Raw genomic sequence first — 27,967 nt, 5'->3', positions numbered from 1 at the left:
TGGAGTAGAGTTTGCAACTGAAAAGAAACTTTGTGTTCCCTTCAAGCTAGGTGAAGGACGGCTTTCACACACACTTATCTCTCAGAACTGAGCATGTCGAGAGACGTTCGTTCATCCAGCACAAAGGGAATGGGTTGCAGGAGAAACCCTTACTCTGGTTTCTCAGTCTGTTTCCTAGTGCCGGTTTGAAGTGCCTGCCGTTTTCACTGTAAAGCCGAGTTGGAGCTTGTACCTCCCCATATATATGTATGGAGTGGAGTTGGCAACTGAAAAGAAACTTTGTGTTCCCTTCAAGCTAGGTGAAGGACGGCTTTCACACACACTTATCTCTCAGAACTGAGCATGTGGAGAGACGTTCGTTCATCCAGCACAAAGGGAACGGGTTGCAGGAGAAACCCTTACTCTGGATTCTCAGTCTGTTTCCTAGTGCCGGTTTGAAGTGCCTGCCGTTTTCACTGTAAAACCGAGTTCGAGTTTGTACCTGCCCATATATATGTATGGAGTGGAGTTGGCAACTGAAAACAAACTTTGTGTTCCCTTCAAGCTAGGTGAAGGACGGCTTTCACACACACTTTTCTCTCAGATCTGAGCATGTGGAGAGACGTTCTTTCATCCAGCACAAAGGGAACGGGTTGCAGGGGAAACCCTTTCTCTGGTTTCTCAGTCTGTTTCCTAGTGCCGGTTTGAAGTGCCTGCCGTTTTCACTGTAAAACCGTGTTGGAGCTTGTACCTCCCCATATAAATGTATGGAGTGGAGTTGGCAACTGAAAAGAAACTTTGTGTTCCCTTCAAGCTAGGTGAAGGACGGCTTTCACACACACTTATCTCTCAGAACTGAGCATGTGGAGAGACGTTCGTTCATCCAGCACAAAGGGAACGGTTTGCAGGAAAAACCCTTACTCTGGTTTCTCAGTCTGTTTCCTAGTGCCGGTTTGAAGTGCCTGCCGTTTTCACTGTAAAACCGAGTTGGAGCTTGTACCTCCCCATATATGTGTATGGAGTGGTGTTGGCAACTGAAAAGAAACTTTGTGTTCCCTTCAAGCTAGGTGAAGGACGGCTTTCACACACACTTATCTCTCAGAACTGAGCATGTGGAGAGACGTTCGTTCATCCAGCACAAAGGGAACGGGTTGCAGGGAAACCCTTACTCTGGTTTCTCAGTCTGTTTCCTAGTGCCGGTTTGAAGTGCCTGCCGTTTTCACTGTAAAACCGAGTTGGAGCTTGTACCTCCCCATATATATGTATGGATTGGAGTTTGCAACTGAAAAGAAACTTTGTGTTCCCTTCAAGCTAGGTGAGGGACGGCTTTCACACACACTTATCTCTCAGAACTGAGCATGTGGAGAGACGTTCGTTCATCCAGCACAAATGGAACGGGTTGCAGGAGAAACCCTTACTCTGGTTTCTCAGTCTGTTTCCTAGTGCCGGTTTGAAGTGCCTGCCGTTTTCACTGTAAAACCGAGTTGGAGCTTGTACCTCCCCATATATATGTGTGGAGTGGAGTTTGCAACTGAAAATAAACTTTGTGTTCCCTTCAAGCTAGGTGAAGGACGGCTTTCACACACACTTATCTCTCAGAACTGAGCATGTGGAGAGACGTTCGTTCATCCAGCACAAAGGGAACGGGTTGCAGGAGAAACCATTACTCTGGTTTCTCAGTCTGTTTCCTAGTGCCGGTTTGAAGTGCCTGCCGTTTTCACTGTAAAACCGAGTTGGAGCTTGTACCTCCCCATATATATGTGTGGAGTGGAGTTTGCAACTGAAAAGAAACTTTGTGTTCCCTTCAAGCTAGGTGAAGGACGGCTTTCACACACACTTATCTCTCAGAACTGAGCATGTGGAGAGACGTTCGTTCATCCAGCACAAAGGGAACGGGTTGCAGGAGAAACCCTTACTCTGGTTTCTCAGTCTGTTTCCTAGTGCCGTTTTGAAGTGCCTGCCGTTTTCACTGTAAAACCGTGTTGGAGCTTGTACCTACCCATATATATGTATGGAGTGGAGTTTGCAACTGAAAGAAACTTTGTGTTCCCTTCAAGCTAGGTGAAGGACTGCTTTCACACACACTTATCTCTCAGAACTGAGCATGTGGAGAGACGTTCGTTCATCCAGCACAAAGGGAACGGGTTGCAGGAGAAACCCTTACTCTGGTTTCTCAGTCTGTTTCCTAGTGCCGGTTTGAAGTTCCTGCGGTTTGCACTGTAAAACCGTGTTGTAGGTTTTTCCTCCCCATATATATATATGGACCATATGCCGACACAAAATAAGAGATTGTTGTAAAATGAAGTGGCTGAAATCAATATCCTGAAAACCTAGCTAAGTTTCCTAAATGTCCCAACTTAACTAACCACAGGTTGCCGCATCAAGAGTGGGGCAAATAGTACCTTGTGGATTTTTTTTTAATAAATTAATAATGATCCACTTCCTACCACCGGCAATTATGATAAGACTGATTATATGTTCTTACAGCAAATAGTGTAGAAATCATAATTTCTACTTGATTCAAACCAATTCTTCTATAAAATTTGAATCTTTTTTCTTCAGACGGATTTTTGCCATTTGACCTAGTGATAAAATTTTCAACTGGCTTTTATTAAAAATATTCACCATAGTGAGAGTTTATTACATCAACTATTCCTTTATGGGAATCCCTTGTGCCTTGTCACTGTCTTTCATAATATTTTCTGTGGAAAATTCAATCCTTCATTCAGGAAAATACTGAGCAATATTTCTCATGGAAATCCGTCCTAAACTGCAACCCAAGAAAATGAAATTGACACTGAGCAGCCCGTGAAGCCGGCAGACACATGCAGTGCACTGTTGTGTTCCCGCCTCGAATTTCTGTAACCAGCAGGGAAATTTGTATCTCAAGAAATAGACATAAACTATTTTCAGGACCTCAGCACACAGTTTCCCTTTCAGGGTTTAGTGGGCTTCCATTTAATTCTATGAGAAATGTTTAAAACAACAGAACAACAGCTGAGATAGGGTTTAAAATAACTTTTATTTCAGTGAAAATATAGCCAACTGACTGTTATCATTTTTACTTTATTTGATCTCACTCTCTTACTTTACCTTCCCAACCTCCTCCACAAAATGATGGTGAACATCCCCTCCTGGGTCAGAAATCTAAGTAGAAATTACCAATCACATTGAGGTGTGCTTTGTTGTTTTATTTTTCAAAACAGCCAAGTTTCATTCATATGATTTAATAATTAAGATCAGAAACAAAGTCTACTCAATAAATGGTAGACAACACATGTCGTCATAGCTGCTCATCAGGTTTGGCCCCACGTTACACACTTTTACATGGACATGTGCCATGTGCTGTCATGGGAAACGGTGAGTGGGGACAGGGCCTCTGCTCTCACAGGGCACACAGCCTGGTGGGGCAGGCGGTGTTCAATCATTGCCCTTTTCTCTTTAATATACTTACAAATTATGGTAAATGCTATTTTAAAAGAACAAAATGAGTCAATGAAAGTGAAAAATACAAGGACAGTATTTAGGCTGAGGGAAGACAGGGAATCTCTTTGAAGATCTGACACTCCACTGAGACCCAAAGGACAACTCTGGCACTGAAGATGAAGGGCAGGGACACACTGATAAAGGGCTGAAATCCAGAATATAACAAAATTTCTTTACACTCAACAAGAAGGATGAATAACCTGATTAAAAAATGAGCAAAATGCCTGAACACACACCTCATCAAAGAAGAAATCTGGATGCCAAAGAAGCCTTTGGAAAGATGCTCCACAGCACCTGTCATCAAGGGGATGCAGACTGAAACAGCGAGATACCACTGCACACCTGTCAGAACTGCCAAAATGCAGAACACTGACAGCACCGAATGCTGGTGAGGATGTGGAGCACCAGAAATTATAATGCATTGTTGGTGGGAATGAAAAATGGCCCAGGTACTTTGGAAGACGGTCTGGCAATTTTTTACAGAGCTAGACGTAATTCTAACATATGATCCGTCAACTGTGCTCCTTGGTGTTTACTCGATGAAATGGAAACTTATGTTCACACACAAATCTGCATACAGATGTTAATAGCAGCTTTATTCATACTCAACAGGATTCAGAAGCAACTAAGCTCTTCTTCAGTAGGTGAATGGATAAATAAACTGTGGTCCCGCCAGAAAATGGACTATTATTTGGTGCTAAAATGAAATGAGTTATCAAGGAATGGAAAGACATGGAGGAACCTTAAATGCATATTACCAAGTGAAAGAAGCCAATCTGGGAAGTTTCAGCAACTGTCTGATTCCAACTGTATGGTGTTCTGGGAAAGGGAAAAACACAGAGACTGAAAGATCAGTGGCTGCCAGAGGCTAGAGGGGAAAGAGCAATGAATGAGGTGCAGCACGGAGCATTTTAAGGTCACTAAGACACACGACTCTGTATGATGCTGTGATGGTGGATACATGTCATTGTACATCTGTCCAAACCCACAGAGTGCACAACACAATGTGTAAATCCTAGTGTCAACTATGGGCTATGGGTGATGATGACATGTCAGTGTAGGTTCACCCATTGTCACAAATGTACACTCTGGTGCAGGTGTCAATATTGAGGAGGCTGTGGGGGCAAACTGCAGTTCATACACCCAATCCAGCCCCAGCCACCGCTGTTAATAAAGCTCTATGGGTGTGTGGACTATCTGGCTGTTCTGGCATCTAAACAGTAGAGCTGAGCAGCTGCACCAGAGATCAGGAGGTTTTCAGACCCTGAAATATTTACCCCCAAGCCCTTGAAAGGAAAAGTCTGCTGAGCCCTGTTCTAAATGAATCAAGATTCACCCTGATGAGGCAGGACAGCAGGGCCCAAACCAGGCATGGTTAATGGGGCTGAAGCAATGTTTTAGTTCCAACACATTTGCTGAAGTCCTGCAAGTCCAGTGACAGACTGTAGCCAGGAAGCGTCTGCAGGAGGAGTCGGGAGCAGGCCTTCCCGCCAGGCTCCGGGATGCCGGGGGCCGCGTGCCGCACGGGGGCCACCCGCTTGAAGAAGGTGGACTTGCATTGGAAGCCGATCAACTCGTAGAGCTCGGAGAGGATGCTGCACGGCTGAATTTTCTCCTCAGAACGCTGAAGCACAGGGAGAAAAGCAACAAGCATCTGAATGAAACACGTAAGTGAAAAAAGACCCATAAAAATGGTTTTCCCTTAAAACAGAGACCCGATGACACAGGAAGAAAGAGGAAGGCTGACTTAGTGCACTGATGGGACCGGATGCAGAAACGCAGGGAAGCAGCACTGTGCAGACACTCCAGACCCCCTCTGGGCCCCACCTCTCCGCAATCCACCTGTCCCTTTACTAGAAAAGCCCGTATTCCCTGAAATAGAGGAATCTGCTACCTAAACATGGGACACAGAGAAGGGAAAGAGGAAGAGGAAGGGAAAGTAAAGGAACAAAAGTTCATCTAGACCCTAGGGTCTGGGCGGGACTTTCACCAAACACACAACTTCTCAAAGCACAGAGCGCACAGGGAGAGGCTGACAGAGTGACTGCGACTTCTGCTCCTAAAGCACCCAGCTACCTGTCAGCACACGCTGCGCCCATTACTGAATCATTACAATCATCTCAGAAACAACTACTACCCCGGCTCACAGGCAAGGAAATCTGAAACTCGGGGAGGAATTATTATCATCCTGGACAAAGTCCCACAGCCCAGTAGTCTCAGAGCCTCCGGCAGACCCTGGGCTAAAATGCTCCTCATCACCACGGGCCCTGAGACTCAGGCTGAGGCCACGTCAGGTCTGCACGGGCCCAGAGCACAGTCTGTGGGACAGGGAATGCTCCCACTCGAAGTGCCAGGTCAAGGCCCTCAGGAACTTGTGTAATGAAACCAAATCCCCAAACTCATTTCCAACCCACTGCCCTGTCCGGGAGGACTGCTCGGCACAACTGCGCTGTCACCTGTGCACAGGCTGAGCAAGGGGCCCAGACAGTGATGTGACATCCCAGTGGAAGTGGCTCGGAGACCACTTCATCACAGGACAGATTCTCCCGGCTTCCAACGTTAACTCTCCATTCCATTTCCAACTGGAAAGTAAGTTTAGACTTGTTTTCCTCTCTTAGAAACAAAGAGAGCGGTAACATCAGAGGGAAACTCAAGACTGAGGAAGATTCTCCTGGTCATTTGCAAGGATAGGCCGGGGAGGGAACAGAGACAGGGATCAGAAAGACCCGTGTTCCAGTCCAAAGTCTGCACGTCACTCGCTTTGACAGTTTCCCTTTTAATACAGGTGATAAAATCTAATTATGATTTTTGGGAAAACTAAATGAAATAACGTATTCCACTAGCATAGGTGTAAAATCCTCCATGAGTGTTCCAGAAATGGACGTGATCGTGGTTAGTTACTGTCTGCCAATTCTTGTGTTCTCAGCTCACATCACCCAACCAGAGATGTGCGAGAGAATGCCTCACCAGCCAGCAGCCTTCTCCAACTTGGAAACTTACAGTGTCCGAAGAGCAGGCAGTGTTGGATGCTTTGCGGCACTCTGGAGGTAGCACTCCAGTGATGACTTTAAAAAGCTGGGGAGAATTTAGGGGACCATACAGTTCAAATACAAAGTACTCATTCCATGTCTACAAATATTCATCTCTAGCCATGATGAGTAAGAGAGGAAATACATATTCAAACATACATCATTTTCCCACATAAGTGCATCAAAACAATTTGGAAAGAGTGTAACTTTCTTCTCTAGATCACACAGCGGGGATTACAAGGTTTGTACTGACAGCCCTACTTGTAAATCATCTGCAAACGTAACTGGGTCCACTATCAGTCATCATAATTTGAAGGGAATGTTAGAAAAGAAAAAAGCCAAGCTAATACTCTCCAATCTTTTGTTTGGTTACGATGTCACAGAGGAGATGGACAGCTCAATAAGGAACCACTCTGCCGTGATCACGGAGCCGGGGAGCGGGATGTGCGGCAAGATGTATGACGCAGCCGCAACTGTGCCCATGATTCTAGGCAGGTACCCAAAGTCACCTTGACAAGGTGTGAAACGTTTATGCCCACGTCCTCATAACCTGACATGTATTAAGGAGAAATGGAAACTTATAAACGGCCAATACCCTTGGTGGATACACCGTCCAAAGAGCAAAGTCACAGTTTGACAACTGGCCATCCCGGTACCTTGGGATTCATTCTTGAAGAACCTTAAAAACCACTCCTCTGTCCTCAAGAAGTGCTGCCTACTAGTCCTATCTTTGGCTCATGGATACCACATGTTGAAGTGAACTTCAATGTCTGCACAGATTTGACTGTCTTTCTCCAGGTTCACTTGCCCATTCTGAAGAGGCCTGAGTTAAGTCCAAATTCCTTAAGATTAATTCCCTCCAGTGATAACTCAACGAGCCTGTAATTACAAGCCAACTGAACAGGACTGTCCTCAGCGAAAAATGTCACCAACCCTTCACTGCTTTCTTAAACTCCTCTCCTGGTTAATTGCAACATACTAACACCACCATCCACCAAGTTCCCCAACTATGTCAAATAGAAAGTAAGGTCCATAAAAGAGGAGACAACTCCATAGTCACCTTTGAATTCCTAGCATAAAGTAATGTCAATAAATAGAACTATGATTATGTCTTCTTTCCTTTAAAACCTTTCTGGTTATTTAAATGAGACCATGGAAGGGAGGTGTTTGAGTCCAGTATCTTGATCCAGAAGACTCTGGAGGCCTTTTTCAGAATGGCTGTCCACTGATTCATTCAAAACACACCTTCTCTTTCTGGGAGGAGCTGTGATTTTCTGCCATGGGTTTGTGGTCACTCTCATGCCAGAACAGCTTTAAACTAAATCCTTACTTTGGATATGTTATTTTTTCCCGCTTCCAAAAAATTTTACTTTCCTTACTTCCTTGCCTTGAGGAATGCTTTTATTCTTTTCTTTCTAATTCAACCTTTTATAAAGCAGGATTCTCAGGATGTGCTTGGCCTTATATAAGAACAGCCATCCAACTCCCAGTGTGAGAGGCCACAGGCTCACCTCCTGCCCTCCTGCCAGGGCAACTGAAACTCAGTTCAGGAGCCAACCGGCACCCCAGGGCTTCTAAGGCTCACGTATCTCCCAGAATCCCTGCTTTCTGGTTTGTCTTGGCTTCTGAGAATTTCCCCTCACTTTCTTGACAATTAGCTGTGCAGCTTGAAAGATGAGGAAGGAAGGTTTTATTTCTTAATCAGAATTTAAAGGAACTTATGTAATGAAGCTTTTCACGAGTTTCTAGAACCCTCCATTGCTGAGACAGAAAACACACAAGATATTTTCTAAATTTAGCTATCATGTGCATTTTTTCTTTGCTTTTGTTTTGTTAACTGCTAATAGACATTTTTTAATTAAAAAATAAAATAAGGTCCCAAATAAGATAGAAAATTGAAGGGGCAAACAAAATTAAAGAGCAAAGACAGAAAAATGATAAGTACTCTACAAAGTTAATAGAATAAATACACTATGGATCAGACCAGCAATTCTCAGTAACAGCTAATTGAAACCTGACCATGAGGTAAAACGTCTCTCCTGTCAGGAGATGAACAACAGAAAATAGAATTAAATCAACAACCTAAAATTCTAAGTCTGGCGAGGTATAGATGTCTACCAGCTAAGTGTGTCTTCTTCTGGAAAAGAGGGAGACTCACCAGCTCTTTTCTGTGGAGCCTGGGCCCAGGGGAGGACAGTGAAGTGTGTTCTGTAAGTACCCAATTAGCAAAGTGAGTGATGAATAAAGAGATGTGAGCTTTGATGAGAGATGATACTACTATTCACTTGTCCTGTAAAGTATGTCTTCGCGTTCAGAGATCAATATCTCAGCAGGAAAATGCACAGCCCGGGACCAGACCACTTCTGTGATTGTGACACTGCACTTAGATGTCTCAAGGGCACCTCCAACTCCACCTGCAAAGAGCTAACTTCACGGTGTTCCTCCCATAGCCATCCTGCCCAGGGCCCTTGGTCGGGGGCAAGGTCTCCCTGCCTCTCCCAGCTCAGGCCAATCACTCACAGATGTGACAAGACCCCTCCTTCAGGGGCAAATTTCCTCAGTCAACGAGATCCACCACCCACACCTGTCCTACCAGGTACTCACTGGCACTCCCTCAGCACTGACTCTGTGCTGGGGACCATGCTGCACACTGTGCACACGTTATCTCACTGGATCTACACAGCAGTCCTGGGAGTTCGGTACATCACTGCTTCTATTGATTAGATAAATTGTTTCACTTCCTTGGGTGTGTCATCCAAAGTGACACGGCTACTGAGCCACAAACCTGGGACTGAAAATCACTTGAAAATTGAACACTGCTACACCTCGCAGCCACCCTACTCTGACTCATCACATCACCTCCTGCCGAGCCTTCTAAATGTTTCTAAGCATTCTACAAGACAAAAGTGATCTACGAGAGCATCGCACTAGCCTACTTAAAATCTGTCAATGACGGTCCACTGCTCTTAGGAGAAAGCCCCACCGGGCCTGAGCACAGCCCAACGGCCCGGCATCCGCTTTCCCTGCGCGGCCGCGCCGCCTCACCCACCACGCAGCTCTACACGTGCAGCATCCAGGACAGGGATGCTGACTCCGTACAACCCGGGGCTCGTCTCACTCAAACAATGATCACCCTCTTCAGTGGTTACCTTCTTCAATACTGAATCTCAGAAAAATATTTTCTCTGGATGAATCAATATCTTTTTCCTTACAACTTCCCATCATTGATAATGAGCTCCCCCCAAAAGAGAGAAGACCTAATCCTCAGTCTCCTTATCTGTAAAGTGCAAATAACAGGGAAATATGAGAGGTTGTATTAGAAGTAATATTCATGTGAGGCTGCGGGACAATTCCCAACATACAGTAAGTACTCAATATGTGCTTACTTAATATTAATAAGAATAGATTACATTCCAGCAACCTTAAATCAATGCTTTATGGCTTTGTCTAAAAGACTACCGACAAACTGTTGGACGAACTGTTTTGAGCAGATCAGCACAAGTGTACTGGGCGAGGTAAGCGCTGACTCCAGTTACAGCTGCAACCAACCAGCACTACGGGGCGGGAGCTGTTTGCTCAAACTCTTTCATGTTGCTTGAGCATTTAGTTGTAGTTATTGAATAAAGACAGGTATTATTTACTCAAAGCTCCTGAAACATAAATCTTCAAAGATTGATGCAAATTATGTTTCAAGTACAACACTCTCACTAGAAATTACTTGAAAATTATAGTCTTAGCTCCTCCGCACATCAAAACAGCATTTTCCTAATGTATCTGACTATGTACTCTGAAAGGATTGTTTAAAAGAAATTAAGATGAAGCCATCCTGAATAAGATCTCAGTATCATCTACACAAACCCCACCCAAAGGTCTCATTTCTCACTTCCACATAGGTGTTCAGATGGCTTAAGCTGGGTCTTGGTTTCTTATGACACGGGGGTGGGAAGAATTGTGGATAGATCAATGTAGCAAATATAAACCTAGGGTATTTGCTATGTAGGAATCCTAGAAATAAATAAATTGATATATATAGTCCCACCCTTATGAAGCTAAGCCGTTCCATTTACAACTGCATAAAAAATAAAATGAGAGATACATTTAACAAAAGTTTACAAGATTTGTACATTGAATATTTTGAAGTATCACCAAAAAAAATTTAAAATATCTTCATATATGGAAGGCATCCCATGATCATGCAATGGTAGAAAATATTGTTAAAAATGTTAAGACTTCCCAAAGTAATCTACATATTTAATGGAATCCCTATCAAAATTCCAGCTGACTTCTTTGCAAAAATTGAAAAACTGATCCCAAAATTCATATTGAAAGCAAGGGACCCAGGTCAGCCAAAACAATCTTGAAAAAGAAGAGCAAATTTGGAGGACTCACTCAAAGGTTACAGCAAATCTATAGCACTCAAGTCATTATGCTTCTGTCATAAGTTTGGATGCAGAAATCTATGAGACACAATAAAAAATCCTGGGGGGAAACTTACATTTACAGTCAGTTTTCCAGAAATGTGCCAACAACACTCCATTGAAAGTATAGTCTATCCAACAAATGGAGCAGAGACACCTGGGTATCTGAAGGCAAAAGAATGAATCTGGAATCTGGACCCCGTATTTTATATAACAAATATTAATTCAAAATGGATCACAGACAAAAACGTAAAAACTAAATATATGAACTTTCTAAAAGAAGACATAGTATGAATCTTTGTGGTCATAGGATAGGCTATGGCTTCCTAGATACAATACCAAGAGCATAAGTGATAAAACAAAATAGATAAAATGGACTTCATCAAATTAAAATCATTTGTTACAAAGGACAACATCAAGAGTGTGAAATGAAAGGGGAAAGGGGTAGCTCAAATGATAGAGTGCGTGCTAAGGAAGAAAAACAAAATGAATAAATCTAATTACCTCCCCTATAAAGAAATTGTTTTAATGTTTAAAAAAATTAAAGTGAAATGACAATCTGCAGAATAGGAGAAAAATCTTGCAAAGCATATATCTAATAAGAGACTAGTATCCAGGATATAAAACAAATGCTTACAACTGAACAATACAAAGAAAATCGACCCAATTTTTTAATTTGCCAAGGATTTAAATAGATACACAATTGGCCAATAAGCATCTGAAAAGATGGTCAGCATCACTAGCGAAATCAAAATCAAAATGAGATCTCATTTTAAACTCACTAGGATGGTTATAATCAAAACATGGACAATAACAAGTGTCAGTCAGGAGGCAGAGAAATGGATACCCTCAATATGCAGCCGTTGGAAAGGGGCAATGGTGCAGCTTCTTTGGAAGAGCCCGATGTTTCCTCAAAAGGTTAGAGTTATGTGGCTGAGCAATTCCACTCCTACATGTAGAGTCATCCTTCAGTGTCCTCGGGGGTTTGGTTTCAGGAACCCCCCACCCTGGATACCATAATCCAAGGATGATCAAGTCCCTTTGCAATCAGCCATCTGGATCCATGAAGTGGAAACTACAGATATGGTGGGCCAACTGTACAGCCAACAGAATGGAAATGTATTCTCACAAAAACTTGCACATCAATATTCATAGCAGTATCATTCAGAGTAGCTAAAAGTCACTAAAAATATCCATCCATCAATGAATGGATAAACAAAATTACCAAGAATAGTCCCACAAACTTTTGGTAATTGAATCTTTGACAAAGGAGGTGAGAACATACAATTGAGCAAAGACAGCCTCTTCAGCAAATGGTGCAGGGAAAACTGCACAGCTGCATGTAAATCAATGAAGTTAGACTACCCCCTCACAACATACAAAAAAATGAATTCAAAATGGCTTAAAGACTTAAAACTGTAGACAAGACACTATAAACCTCTTAGAAGAAGACATAGGCAAAACATCTGACATATATCTGAACAATATTTTCCAAGAGCAGTCTACTCAAGCAATAGAAATACAAGCAAAAATATACAAGTGGGTTCTAATTAAACTTACAAGCTTTTGCACAGAAAAGAAAACAAAAATTAAAGCAAAAAGACAACGTATGGAGTGGGAGAAAATAGTTGCATTAAATGAAAGTGACAAGGGCTTAATTCCCAGAATATGTAAACAGCTTTTACACTTGATAAAAAAGAAAAACAAACAATTCAATCCAAAAATGGGCAGAAGACCTAAAGAAACATTTCTCCAATGAAGACATACAAATGGCCAATAGGCACATGAAAAAATGCTCAATATCATTATCAGAGAAATGCAAATCAAAACTGCAAACAAGTATCACCTTTCACCAGTCAGAATAGCCATCATTCAGAAGTTCATAGACACTAAATGCTGGAGAGGCTGTGGAGAATTGGGAACACTCCTACACTGTGGTGGGAATGCAGTTTGGTGGAGCCATTGTGGAAAACTGTATAGAGGTTCCTCAAAAGACAAAACCTTGGGGGCCCAGATGACACAGCAATCCCATTCCAGGGCATATATCCGAAAGGAAACGTAATTCAAAAAGACACTTTCACCCCAATGTTCACAGCAGCATTATTTACAATATCAAGACATGGAAACAACTTAAATGTCCACTGACAGACGACTGGATAAAGAGGTTGTAGTATATATGTCCAATAGACTACTATTCAGCAATAAAATAATAATAAAATAATGCCATTTGCAGCAATATGAATGGACCAGGAGAATGACATTCTAAGTGAAATAAGCCAGAAAGAGAAAGAAAAATACCATATGAGATCGCTCACATGTGGAATCTAAAACAAAAAAAAACAAAAAACAAAAACAAAGGAACAAAAAGATAAACTTATCTACAGAACAGAAACAGACACAGAGACATAGAAACCAAACTATGGTTACCAGAGGGGAGAGGGTGTGGAATGAATAAATTGGGAGTTCAAGATTTGCAGATGCTGAGTATGTATACAATAAACAGCAAGTATATACTGTATAGCACAGGAGAATATATTTAATAACTTATAGTAACTTATGTTTAAAAAGAATATGAAAATGAATGCAGGTATGTTCCTATTTAACTGAAGTTTTGTGCTGTACACAAGAAACTGATGCAACACTACAAACTGACTAGACTTCAATGAAAATATTTTTAAATAGACCAAAAACGAAAAAAAAGGAAAAGAATATTATCAAACAAAAAGAATAATGTACTGATTCAGGCTACAATATGAATGAACTTTGAAAATTTATGCTAAAATAAGCCCGTCACAAAAGGGCAAATAGTGCCCTTTAAGGTGAACTGTATCTAAGCATTTATTGTACTACTCCTGTAAATTTTCCGGAGTTTTGAAGTCTATCAATATCAAAATAAAATGTATTATTCATTACAAACTTAAAACCCTTCCTCACAGGAGGGCTGTAATTATTAAATGCAGAAAAGCATGTAAAACTCTTGGAACAACAATTTTCACGTCCACACACAGTCACTGCTGTCACTGCCACTCAGAGTGTGGTGCCAGCGCTGATGAGAGCTGCCTCCACTCGCTCCCCTGCAGACAGGAGTGAAGGCCTGAGCTTTGACAGGCAGGGTTTGCGTGAACCTGGGTCAGCCACAGCCACGTCCCAGACTCTGCGTTACCCAAATTTCTTATACAAACTGCAACATGTAATGTAAACACTCTAGAGGGATGTATCTTACAACACAGGGAATACAGACAATGTTTTACAGTAACTATAAATGGAGCATCTATTGTACACCTGAAACATATATTTTAAATCAGCTATGTCTTTATAAAAAATTAAAAAATAATTTAAAAATGTTATCCCTTTAATATTCAATTTGGTTTTTAATTAACTACTAAACAGCTTAGAATATATAAAAGCATTTAAGTGTGATGTTTGTTTACATATTTATTTACTTCAGCCTCCTGCTAAAAGAGAAATTAAACAATTTTTTAAACACAGCTTAACAACCATAACAACAAATAGGCAAAACTGAGAGTGAAGAGAAAATGGAGATTCAATACTTAAATGAAACCAGGGGGAGGTAAACTCATAAAAATGGATTCCATGAAGTCAGGGCAAGTGTTAAAGGCCGACTAGAAATTCAGCTGTAAGATTCTTGGCAGCTAAAGCAAAAAGAAAAAGATGATGGGGCAGGTGGTAGAGCGTGTGCTTAGTGTGCACAGGGTCCTGGGTTCAAGCCCCAGGGCCTCCACTAACAGATAAATATACCTAATTTCCTACCCCCCAAAAGAGCCCCAAAGAAAAGAAAAAGAGAAATTTCTTTCCAAAAAAATCCTGATATTAAATTTGGATTAAATACTTTAAAAATAAAAGGAAAATAGAAAAGATGAGTGACACTGTGAACAAAAACCCCAGCTGGGCTAACAAGCTAAGTCACAAATCTAAGTGTGATAAGTGTCGGTTTACTGATCTAAGTTTTGCTGGGCTAACTCGTAAATCTGAAGTTCAGTGTCAGTTTACTGGGCTAACAAGCTAACTCGTAAATCCAAGGTCAACAATTGTCAGTAACGTGATCTGTTCCAAATTGATAAGCTTCAGTGTACTGATTCCTTGCTTTTTGTTGTTTGAGCCTTATTGGCTAAAAGCCCCATACTTGTAATTAACCCTATAAAACCTCATGTGCACGTCTTGGATGTGCTCAGGGCTTGGGAACAGAAGCCCCTCTGAGCCCGCTGGCATAATAAATCTCAGTACTCCCACCCTCTGAGTGCTGCTTATTTCTTGGCTGGCCTGTTGTTTCCGTAACAACACAAGCGATAATGCCCGTGAGATAAATCTGCGATGGCTGCTGGCAGGTCCCCATGTCTCATGTGGGAAAATCTGAAACATATTTCTCACCACTCAGAGTCATCCTCAGCCCACCCCACATCTCCCGCTGTTAAATGCAGGAATACACGCAGGGCCCGGCCTTTGCTCTCTCTGTGTCATCACAGTGAGACAGGATGGAAGGGGGCAGAGCAAGCCATTCAAGAAAGACCACAGCAATTAACATCAAAATGGTGAAGAATTCAACCCCCAATAGGTCTTGAGGCTCAGGATGATGAGATTTAACTTCTAGTAGATCCTGAGCTTCATTATACACCCATTGTAATAGTAACATGGTGAATAACACGGCCCCAGGCACCATGGCAGTCACAAGGCTAGCCACAAAAGGTCAAAGGGTGGAAAATGGCCAACTCCCTGGAATCCCAGCCCCTTGCCCTAAGGCTGGTCCTTCTACTTATTAGCATATGAAACCACGAAGCCCAAGAAAAGGAGCAACACAGAGCCACATCCCAGGAACCCCTCTCTCTACCTCTTCGGAGAAGGCCCACACTATTTCTGTGGAGTGTGTGCCTACTTTTAATCTGAGCATCAAACCCCCATACTTCGTGACGTTTCTCATGCCTGTCAATGTATCTCTCTGAATAAATCTACCTTTACTCAACACTGGCTTGTTCTTGAATTCTTTACTGCATGAAGCCAAGGAACAAAATCTGGTGGGGCACATCCCAGGGGCTCAACGGAAGCCTGGGACACAGCCCTTCTCATGCCCCACATATTTTTTCTTGTATCAACAGGACTGGGATGTGAAGTGAGGTCTGAGACCCCAGCTAAGGGACAGAAGCAGCCTCCAGGTCTCCAATTGGTGGGCAGCCTCTCCCCCATCAGGGGCCATGGGGTCTGCCTGGTTCTCTGTGTTTTTTTGTTGTGCTGACTCCCCAGTCAGAGAGATTTCTCCTTAGGCCTGGCTCCACAAAACCCTTCTCTCCAAAATACAAGCACATCATGTCACAATCCTCTTGTTCAACCATGAATTGTTCAGCCAACTTTTTCCTTCCCCAGTTAAGTACCTAAATGTCTTCCCTGCCATCCCACCACTTCTTTCTTTTTGAGAACTCTGCACTCCCCACACACCATCCTGAACGCAGGTTCCTTGCTGGCTGGGACCGAGATGTTTCAGTCTCAAACATCCTGAGTCCTTTCTCTTTCCACTTTCTAACTTAAAAAGGCCTTCCTGTGTCTCCCACCGCTCTGATTCTGAACGTCAAAAAATGCTCAGGTTACATTCACTCTGTGAATACCTCCCAGGTTTTGGCTAGGTTTCCTTCCCAAGATCTTCATTAAGGAGCTGCATCAAGAAGTTTAAAGGGGCTATTCTTACATTTGAGTGGAGGAGCCTGCAAGAAATTTAAATGGCTTTGAAGAGAGAGTTAACCAGGGACAGAGAGGTCGCAGGTCCTAGTCAACAGTGTCATGAGGCAAAATGTTCTTCAAAGGCTCAGAGTGGCTTCTGAACACGGAGTCGGCAGGGAGGAGGTGACAGGCAGTGAGTGGGGTGAGAGACACAGGGTACGGTCCCCCAGCAGGGGAAGAATTGGTTATTTTCTAGTTTTCCAATTTCTTACTACCTTTTTCTCTTATTGCCACATACCATTTCCTACGAATTAAGCATATCAATGTCAGTCATTTGGGCCACTTGGGAGAAGCTGCACGATGCCATTCACAGGGCTGGGACATGACAGCCACACCAGTCTAGGTTGAAAGACCAGTGGGGGTATTTCCATGGTAATCACGGGCATGCAGCAAACTCCCCAGCTTCAATGACCTCCTCTCAAAGTTGGCGCCAATAAAACTACCAAGCAAAATGCGTGATGATTCTGGCCAACGTCTGTTTATTAGTTAAGTGCCTGTGACACCTGCCACTTAATAGGGAATGAGTACGATCAACGAGGCCCTGTCTACCTGGCCACACGCGCCCTGCCTTCCTGCCTTGGTGCAGCAGCACAGCTTGTTTAGCTGAGATGAGCGCCCCCAGAGCAGCCCCGACGGGAAAGCTCCCAGCTCTGCACGGCCAGACGTGTTCCTTTCCTTCTCAGAGCTGATCACAATTTGCTGTCGTCTGTTTTTATGTTTATCCCTTTTGTAACTGCCTCTCCTCCGGAGATTTTGCTCAAGCAGCACAGGACCAGGTGTGTCTTGTGGCCTGCCGGATATTCTGGGCTGGGAAACAGCCGAGCCCACATCTGGCTCTGGTGCTGAACGGAGAGAGCAGAAGGCCCAGGAGCCCATGCTGAAACGAGGCCCCTGCACCCAAAATTATGGTCTGACTTTGGGCAAATTACACAGTCTTTTTTACCCTGAGATTCCTCATCTGTCCATAAAAATAACTGCCCATGGCACACAGAGTTACAAGTATTAAAGGAAATCACCAAATTCACAAAGTGGCCAAGGGGCTACCAGTGCATCCTAAACAGACACATGCTGCCTTTAAGGCTCTGACACACACCAAGCGTGGTGGTCGAACAAAGTGTACACTGCTAAGTGTCAGTGTGTTAAGTGCTTCATGTGTGCTATAATAATCTTCAGAACTTACAACAAGCCCAGGAAGTAACGAATATTATCATGCCCATTTCACAGACTCACCATCAGTTTAAGAGAGGTTACATTCAAGTCCAAGGCGCTATGGTGAGTAAATGGCGATTTCAACCTGAATATGGGCCCAGGCCTGGGCTCCATCTCTGTCCCATCCACCTGACCACTGCCTATGAATTCCACCTGTCCAATACCCAAGTTGAAGCCAGCCAGCTCTTAAATGCAATGTGTGTCACCGTTTGTCAATGATGGTTCATTACCATAAACAGTTCTCAGAAAGCACTTCAGAAAGGAAAGTTGGACTCACATACCTGCCCACAAAGAAGAAGAATTCTGCCTTGCCTTCTTCTGTAACGTGCAGAAACCCTTCCCATTCACCACCGAATCCTTTTGTATGCTTCCTCTGTGTTCATGTTTACACATGGCTTATTAAAGTAGAAGTTACCTGCAGTAATTCCATCTCGGTTCCATTCCAAGCTTCCAGATTATCCATAATCAGGGTAATACCATAATTTTCTGTGAATGAAAACACTACAAATTGAATGAAAATATTGCAACCATGTCACTAAACAAAGAATGCTGAAAACAAGTCATCAGCGGCTGCCGCCACCCCCCAGTGAAGACAGGCCTGCAGCCATTCACAATGGTGCCCTCTGAGCAGACTCAGAATAAGAAAGGAAGATTACTGGCCCTAGATAGCTAGGTGCTTGTCTAAAGTATATATTCAGTCAGCCCAAATGTTGGCTTCCTCCCATATATTGAAAAGCATTAAATTCATGAACTTGAGATACCTGGCTTTCTTTAGATAACAAGCAATGTTTTATTGTCCTGACTACCTGGTCTTTGTTGTAAAGCTCCTATATAATCCTAGCTTCTCCCCTACTCTTGCGAGCAGTCCCTCAGAGTGTTCTGAGAGGCGGTCATCCTGGCTCGAGTCCTTCTGACAAATAAAACATAACTCTTAATATTCAGGCTGCACGTTTATTTCAATCAAGTCCCAGAATAGACACAACTCATCAATTGTGTAATGGGACACACTGGATCAGGAACCAAAAGAGTGTAGTAGTCCCTAAGAACTACGGCTCCCTCTTTCTTCCTGTCATTATACAATCCCACCAGAACTCATTACTTTGCTGTCTGCTCCTCTGGCAACCAAACTCAGAGAAGAGTCAACTCAGCAGAGCGTCCTGCTGGGGAGAACCCCCGCAGCAGCACTGCAGGCTGCCTGCCCTCCTGCACGCTCTGACGACTGCTAGTGTCCTCCGTGGAAACCAGGCCAACAGAGCTGTTCCCTACAGCTACAAAGTCCCAAATATTAAATAAAACCTTTCATTTTATACTATATGTTACATATATACCCATCTCTGAAAACAGCTTTGCCAGAAGCCCAAATCTTCAACATTAATCTGCAAAGGCAAATCAGGTCCCCAAGGGAAAACAAGTCTTAAGACGATGCTAAGACCTCCAAAGTCCTCTCCACGACCATAAACCAAACTGCCTGTAGGTCTGCAGCTGCAGGAGGCTACATGTCTGCTTTTAAAGCAACCCCTTCCTGCCCTCGGGTGCTACAATGTCCTTCTACGCCCTCCCATCTCAGGGTAAGAGCACCCACTGCAGAACCTTGCAGGGCAGCACTGACAGGACTGGACAATGAGGATCAGAGCTAAACTAAGCCTTCTGATGACACGAGTTGTCACTCTGTCACTTTACAGATGAAGATATATATAGAGAGAGGTGGGGTGTTATTGTTCAAAGTCACACAGATAAAAAGTGACAAAGTCTATAACTCTGCTCCTCCCTCTGGTGTGACGCCCCAACTGGGACAACCACAGGGTTCTTTCGTGCCTGCCTGACCAGTTCTTTCCTATCACTCATGACCCACCACAGGGTCTGAAATTAGCCTGCATTTGCAGCATCTTTTCCCTCCAGTTTCTCAGGAACAAGGCTGTTCGGGCCACTTTATGACTTCCAGGTCCCCGAAATCTCCGTGCTCAGGCTGCTCTTGCCTGTGCATCCGGCCCGCTGCTCAGAGGCTCTTCCTCCCCTGCAGGAGGACGTTTCTACTCTTCACAGGGACACCCCCTTAGGGGATCCCTCCTCTCGCCCTCAGCATGGCAGGTGTCCCAGGCCACATCGCGAGATGCCCCAATAGGACTGCATCTGCCCAGGTCTGCTAGTCAGACCAGCAGCCTCAGAGCCAGGGATTATGCCCAGGTCACACTGCAAACCTACTGCCCGCCTCACAGACCCCAGCCAGCAGGTCACCTGGAAGTCACAGCAAGTGCCCCACCCAATCCAGAAGCCTCTTCATTTCCCAGCACCACTGATGACTGGTTTCCAAACTTTGGTCAGTTTCGCACAAAACAACACCTTCTAATGTGTAGCGGGTGGTTTTTGCTTCTGCACCCCATTCTTACTGAAAACGTTAAGGGAAACCAAAAAGCCTCTTCTCAACCCTTTTCTGATGATACCCTCCCACCCACAATACACATATGCTCAAGAGATTTGGATCCACGTGATTTTGTTTCCCTTACGATAAGTGGCTCAAAACACTGCGGGATTATTTTTCCTTTGAGGGTATTAGGACTCAGTTTCTCGGCTTTAATCTGTTTTTGTCTTTGTCTTCTTTGTTCCTAGCAGTTGCCACCTCTTACTCCCTTCAGCAGCCTCCCTCCCAACTTCTAGTCTAGGAAATCAGCTGTGATGAGGGGCACGGGGGCATTCACAGAAGATGCAACAAAGGCAAAGAGAGGCTATATAATTTGCCAAAGATATCACCTTCAACCCCCAACAGAGTGTGTCATGTCCCTGTGTTTAACTCTTATTCTAAGCAAGTTAACTTTTTGTAGATTATGTTTATAAAGATGAGAAATCAAAATACATACAAGGACACACATCAACTCTAAGATATTCATTAACTCCACTATTTTGTTTCTATTTATTTTATTTGTATTAAAAAATTAAGAACCCCTGCAACCAATATAGCAAAATGTTACTGGGGTTTAAATACAGAATATAGAGGGGTTAAGTGTGTCATTACTCATCCTTATATGTATGTTCACAAGATAAAATTATTTGAAAGTCTCTCTCCCCTCTCCCTACTCACTACTGGCTCTCACCTGAGATCCCAGACCACACATCTAACAACCTTTCACTTTACCCACAGCTGAACTCATCAGTTTTCCCCCAGAAATCCCTCTGCAGCTTTCCCTCCTCAGAACACAGCAGGACCATCATTTAACTCATTAATCCACCCAGAAACCTGGGCCTTACTCCATCCTACCTTCACAGACAGCTTTAAATCTTTCTTTTTACCATCTAAACATGCCTTCAATCTGTTCGCTTTTACCCACTATCCTACCGCTCAAGTGGAAGCCACCAACACTGCCCACCTGGACTCACGAGTCTCCCAAGTGGCCCCACAGCCACTCTCCCCTACTTGAGACAAATGGGATTGTGTCACTCCCATGCTTTTTGGGCTCTTTTCAGACCCACTGTTCATAGAAGAAACTCCAATTTCTTCACCTTGTGAAGGTGTTTGCCATGAAACTGTCAGCTCATGGAGGGCAGGGCACGCCCTCTCCCCTCAACCCCACTCTCTGGCAGAGCATCAGCTTGGGAGGACCCGCTGAGCTACATCAGCCTGTATCCTAAACCTGGTCTTGGGTTCTTAGCAAACTGCTTCACTTATCCATACATATCCAAGGTAGATAAGAAAGATTTTAGATGTTGAGCTAGACTATTCATTTGGGGATTTTGCACTGGCAACCTGCAAGTATATGTTCTAATGTTTGTGTCTTGTTAAAACCACACCCAGATTAAAGGAGTATTTGTGGAATGTCTTCGGAGTAAAAGGGTTCTGTACTTTTACAGATTTTATGTTTTATAACATGAATAACCCGGACAGGGTCACAAATGGAACCGCCTCACAAGTGACAGAAGACAGGTGAGATGCATATAGCAACAGGTCACAAAGATGGTAAGAGCAAAGTTGTTTCTCCAAACCCCAAAAAAATTCCTCCAAGAACAGAAAACTCAGAATTTTGAAAGTAAAATACTATCATATAAGGAAAGAAAATAAATAATCCTCTTCATCAGGGTTTCAAGATCTGACTGCAGAGTTATTAGCAGGCTATACTGAATCCTAGCACAGAAAATTCAGATGGACTAGTGGTGAGTAAGTTCCAGGAAAACGGCAGTAATTCCTCCACTTGAAAGAGGACACACACTCACTTGTTCAAGGTGATTGCAAACAACATTCTGCAGAAATTCAGAATATTCAGGCACCGCTTCTAGATGGTGATGACACGGAAGGATGGCTTGGATGCATGCTTCTAACTGAGTCACCGGCATTCTTACACTGCAGGGGGAAACGGAGGCCCTCAGCCAAGAGCAGAGATGTTCCTGTCATGTATCCCAGGCAGTGCCTCGGGGACTCAGTGTCCTGTAGCAGTCCGGCCCCAGGCGAGGACCAGCAGCGTGGCCCACCCAAGCAGGAAGGGCACTGTGCTTGAGAAAGCCCACACCAGATGGGAGCAAGAGTGGCTGGTGGGGTTTTGTGAACCTATGAATGCTCATAGAAAAACACCTGCATACATTCAAGTGATACAATTAACAGTAGCATTCTTTTTAACAAAATTTCAAATGTCAGTGGTAATTTTACCATTCCTTTTCTCTTGTCCCCTGCACTCTGAGACAGGCTTAGGTTCTCTCACACTTGCAGCTCTGATGAAATAGTTGTGAAGTTATTTTACTTTACTGCAAGTGTCTTCGCTCCACGTGTCACTGTGACTGTCGTCTCTTAACACAGTCAGATATCTTCCTGGATCTCTCCATGAGTTCCTTGCTCCTGCTTCTCAGATCCTGAGATAAAGAACAGGTGAAGGCACATGACTGGAAAAGTCAATGTGGACTTGAGCAAAGTCCTCAGTGACCCCCTAGGTGAGTGTTGACCACCCCTTAGCTTCGATTCTCAAAGTTCTGCCCAGGGTGACATCCAGACAGGAGGGAGTCCTGGGCCCAATTAAAAGCTGTGTGGCTTGGGTGCGGGGAAAGGTGCAGGAGCTAGTTCCGTAGCCGGGACCCTCCACACCTCTGCTCCTCTCTCTCCCGAGGCCCCGCTGCCAAGTCCCCACGCTCCCTGATATTCTGTCCTTCTCTTCTACTCTACTTCAAGCGCTTTTCCTCTTCCTTTATTCCCTGATTATCTGCAGCTGGAGAGATTTTTCCATCACAAAATCTGAAAAAATTTCCTGCAGCTGAAAAACAGGTCTCCAGAGGTCAATGCCCATATGGTGGTTCCTGAAGAGAGCCCCTGGTTAGGGGGACCCTCACCAACACTCACGGGACATCCGGTATGTTACAGGGTCGACCACCCCCAACAAGAGTTTGCTGTGACCCCAAGGCACGCACAGCATCCCTGCTCACTAAAGTGCAGTTGTAATCCGTTATTAAGAAGCAAAAATAAAAAAAATTTCTCATGTTTCTTACTAAAATTATTTATGAGTTAGAAAAAGAAATTGTAAAAGAAAAGAACAAATTTGACTCCATGTTAGATGTGTTCGTTTGGCTTTAAACCTGTACCTTGTTTTCTAGGCTCCGACTTGCTATCTCTGCACCTTTTGTGAAAAAAAGTTGCCTTTAGCCTGAAATATCCAGGACAGCCTATTCTCCGGGCTCTAATCTTTAAGGATATTAGCTCTTCTACACTTATGTACAGATGGCAAGTGGCAAAATAGATAATAACCTTTCTTTTATTTGGAGGTTTTACGGGGGCACCTTAATTTGACCCACCATGGACAGCTGCAGGAACAAAGGATTCCAAGGACAAACAATTCGTACAGCGAGAAGTTTGCAACAACCAACCACATCCCCGCCGCTTTTTAGTATAAAAGGAGACTGAATTCTGCTTTGGGGAAGAGAGTTCTACTGGATATCAATATGCCATTTTCTGGGTCTGCCAGATTTTCAAATGAAGTCACTATTCCTTACTCCAACATCTCATCTCCCCATTTATTGGCCTGTCATGCAGCAAGCAGAACGAGTTTGGACTTGGTAACAAAATGACTGCATTAGAGGTAGTATGTCTCCACTGTTTCCTCATTTCCAGTATGTCACAACCTATCAATTTTATATGCTGTTTAACAACATGACAAAGACCTATTATACGGAATTGATTCCACAGAAATAAAATTATTTCTACTCCCTCAAGACTTTTTTCTTTTCTATTTTATTTTGTTTTGCTTATTGAAAAGAAAATAAAAGTCAAATCATTTTATTTCATGTATTTTTATAGCTACATAATGTAAATACTACAAAAATATTTAAATTGCAATAAAAATTGTTAATATATTTGTATAAAGATATATAAACAATCAATGCAGATTAGGAAAGGAGTAGATATTTACTAAAAATCTACTGCACATCCAGTCTTTTACAAGCATATCCTGGAATATAAGCTCTATTATCCAGGAGTCCCCCACCCCCATTCTCACTGCCGATTCCCTTAGTAATCAACTACCAAGGCACCAGCATAGAACCATGCGATCGCTATTTTAGGTATAAATGAATGAATTAGCTCATTCAATTCTAAAACAGAAACCTTAAAATAAATACTGAACTTATTTACAGATAAACAAATTTGGACACAAAAAAGTACAGTTTCTCCCCCAAGACACAAAGATAATAATTGGTAAAGGCAAGATTTGAACTAATCTGCCTGATTATAAAGCTAAGGTGGAAATCCCCTTCGACTGTGTAGGTCCAGCAGCACAGCCCATCACCCTATCTTTGTTCAGATCTGGCTTTAGACAGCCTGAGACAGCACCCCATTCCTATGGAACTCGAGGGGAAACGATAACAGTAAGGATTTTATATTCAGTAGTTTCTTAGGTCTCAATTATATAAAGTGTCAGCAGGTCAGCAGAAAACTCTGGGAAATATGAGTGGGTCCAGAGCTTTTCGCTGATAAGAAACTCAATCTATCAGGACAGAGTGACCTTCCCATGAGTGGCCTCATGAACATAAACTAAAGGCAGCTGAAATGAAAACTAGCAAGAACATGGAAGTGAAGCAGGAAGGATCCCTACTATCCCCTGCCCAGTTGCCTCTTCACCCGTGTGGACAAGATGGCAGAAGACCCAGGTTCTTGTCTAAGTTACAACATCATGGATTCTCACCCATAAAATGTTGCGACTCTATGCTGTCTTAAGTCCTTTACAACTAAAATATGATGACACCAATATCTCAGCGGAATGTCTATGTCTCCACTTTCTCTCTTCTATTAGGAGACTATATCTATGGCCACAAACAGAAATTCAATTAAAAACACCATGCACGAAGCCTGGTGAAAGTCTGTGTAAGAGACATTGTTCTCACTCTCTGTGAATGAAAACTCAGAAAAAGTGGACCTTCTCCCTCTGTAAGTGGGAGGTAGACTGATTTTGTGTGTGTGTGTGTTTGCTCGCACATGTGTGTGTGTAAATCATATAAAATATATTCTGGGATTTGCACAGTTTTTTTTATGATACTATCATTTCATGAGGATGAGCCAACCTTTAAAGTAATTTGAATCTATTTTTCTGAGAGGCTCTTTTGGTGGAGGATGGGAAAGGGGAAAGGAAAGGAGGAAAGAAGTAAATGAAGCAAAGCTGTAAGAATACTGCTAGGGAAAGGCAAGACATTAATTTTGTTCCTACTTGCATCACACACAAATTAGGGACTGGCTTTCCCCCATGTCTTGTCAAGCACTGAGCTGCAGAAGAACAGGCGACAGCCCATTTCTCACTGAGCTTGTGACTGTATGTGACATCTTATAGACACAAATTATTTAACCTGATCAAACACTCTAGCAGCAGGATGTAATTCTCCTAATTTGAGAGACAAGAAAACAGGAAGTGAAAGACGGTATATAGCTTGACAAAAGTCAGAGGACAAGAAAACTAAAGAGGATGAATTCAAACTCAGATCTGAATGCAGAGTCTGATATTCCCACTCCCAGGGCTGGAAAATCCTTAACACAAGTTTCCCCAGCTCCTCTGCATTGTTCCTGGCACCAAGCATTTCCCATGGCGATGGTCTCCAATTCTCAGACACAGTGCTCTGTGCAGCCAATAACCTCCATTCGACCTTGATCATCTACCTGCCACGCCTACCAGGCTTCACCATACAGGCAGGAAAGCTGGATTTCAAGTGCATACAAAGCCACCCTGGTTTAAGCTGGACTGTTTATCAGCTTTTCCAGCATAAAGGCAGCCATGAAAGTGCTCACAGTTTGTACATGAGCCACACTACCTCTCTCCATCTGTCTCCCCACCTATACTACTTAGCTATGACCATTTTGAGAATCTTGGAAACAAATTTTTAAAAACAGAAAAGAAAGGATTCTGTAACAAGTACTTAATACTTACAATTTTAAATGAGAAGTTACAAAGTGAGTATTTACAAACCGAATCTGCCTTCCTAGGTGTCAGTTTTAACAGTTAAAAAATATAATAGCAAAAATTTCTCACTTAAAAAATTAACAAAAACATCAAAAATAATCTGGAAATAACTCAAAAACAATGCCCATGTTGTACATGGAGAAAGTACAGGACTGTACTGAGGGGTAAAGTAAAAGTGTGAAAGTAGAGACATCAACCTTTTGTATGGAGGAAAGCAGTTTTAAAGATGTACGTTCTCCTAAAGATAATTCAAAATTACTAAAAAATCCCATGACAACACTTATCTGTTTTTTTTTAACTTGAAAAAATTATATTAGAATTCTTCAGGAATAATAAAGTCATAATACAAGCCAAGAAATTTAGGGATCGAAAAAAGAATCAAAAAATTCGCACTGTAATATATTAAATAAATTTTTACAATATGTAAGATATAGTGCTAGAGTAAGAAAGTAAGATTGACAGAAATAAATCATGAGCTCAAAAAGAGACTCTAGTATACATAAGTGTTTTTTACAGGTGGGATTTCAAATTAAAAAGCAAAGTATGAATTTAATAATTGTCTTGTTACAATCAGAGAATACCTGGAAAAAACAAATTCTATTCCCGTCAAAATGACCACAAGAAAAATTACAGAAAATATGTAAATATTAGAAAGTACTAATAAGAGCAAATACAACTCTTTGCTCATATCAATTCAGCTTCTCCTCACTGTAACAAGTACCATTATCATCTCCATCTTAGAGATTAAAAAAACCTACAGAAGAAATTTATACCATTATAAGAAAGCATTTCTAAGAATAAAACCCAAAAAGAAGACATTTACTATCTTAAGATTATTTTGGGCCACAACAATAATGAACCTACTGAACAAAATGAAAGGCAAGAAATGACAAGTAAAAGCTCTCTGATACATGTTGATGAAGACAAGGGGTTAATGTTCATAATACACATTGAGCTGTCACAAAGCAGCAAGAAGCTCCCCCACTTAAATGTTTGCAAAGGACAAAAGGGATCATTCACTTTTTAAAAGTCAGATGGCTAATGAGTGAAAAATGCTCAAAACCTCACTGGTCATCAAGTGCAAACTAAAATAATGAAAATCAATTTGCTCGTCATATTGGCAAATATGTTTAAAAGATATTATGGCTAGTGTCCATCTTTGAGACAACAAACTGTGAGCGATCTTTTGGAGGATGACATGTCAATGGATATGTAAACTCTGAAAAACGTGTGTGCACACAGGCTGAACTCCACTTTTAGGAATCGTTACATTTAGAAAAAATCAGTTCAAAAAGATGTACTCATCAGAACATTTGCACAGCACTGTTTACAATGGTGGGAAGAAATGCTGAAGTGAAATCATATCCAGCGATAGAGAATTGGTTACATAAGTTATTCTACATCTTTTCATTCCCCACAGGAGAAGGAATTTCAAGATTCACTTGAAAGCATCCTGTGATGTATGAAGTTGTCACATCCAAGGACTAAATTTCCAGAAACCTTAGCTAAAGGAATACTCATACAAGATCACAGGAATGTTTGTACAAGAAGGATGCCAGTCAAACACCCTTTCTGACAGTGGAAAATGGAGAAAACTTAAGTGTTCACCATCAAGACAATGATGCGGTAAATCACGGAGAGCTGTGGGCACTAAAGTTGCAGCGTTTCAGCGTGGTCCAAGGCCTTGTCCACAGTACTCTCCCACGAA

General features: G+C 42.5%; 1 protein-coding gene across 1 annotated transcript in view; it reads right to left on the bottom strand.

Annotated features, from left to right (window-relative positions):
- Nucleotides 1-4,561: 4,561 nt before the first annotated feature.
- The window catches only part of LOC140695008 (trafficking protein particle complex subunit 9-like), a 53,545-nt gene continuing 30,139 nt past the window's right edge, over nt 4,562-27,967 (bottom strand). The window contains exons 2-3 of the mRNA XM_072957984.1: nt 18,264-18,334; nt 4,562-5,089 (exon numbers count right to left, since the gene is read on the bottom strand). Of these exons, the coding sequence (XP_072814085.1) occupies nt 4,841-5,089; nt 18,264-18,311 (297 nt within the window). The 5' untranslated portion in view covers nt 18,312-18,334 and the 3' untranslated portion in view covers nt 4,562-4,840. The remainder of the gene's footprint in view (nt 5,090-18,263; nt 18,335-27,967) is intronic.

Source organism: Vicugna pacos, unplaced genomic scaffold, assembly GCF_048564905.1.
Source record: "Vicugna pacos unplaced genomic scaffold, VicPac4 scaffold_119, whole genome shotgun sequence".
NCBI classification, from domain to species: domain Eukaryota; kingdom Metazoa; phylum Chordata; class Mammalia; order Artiodactyla; family Camelidae; genus Vicugna; species Vicugna pacos.
Note: the sequence above shows the minus strand (reverse complement) of the source record. Positions and strands in the feature narration are given on the sequence as shown.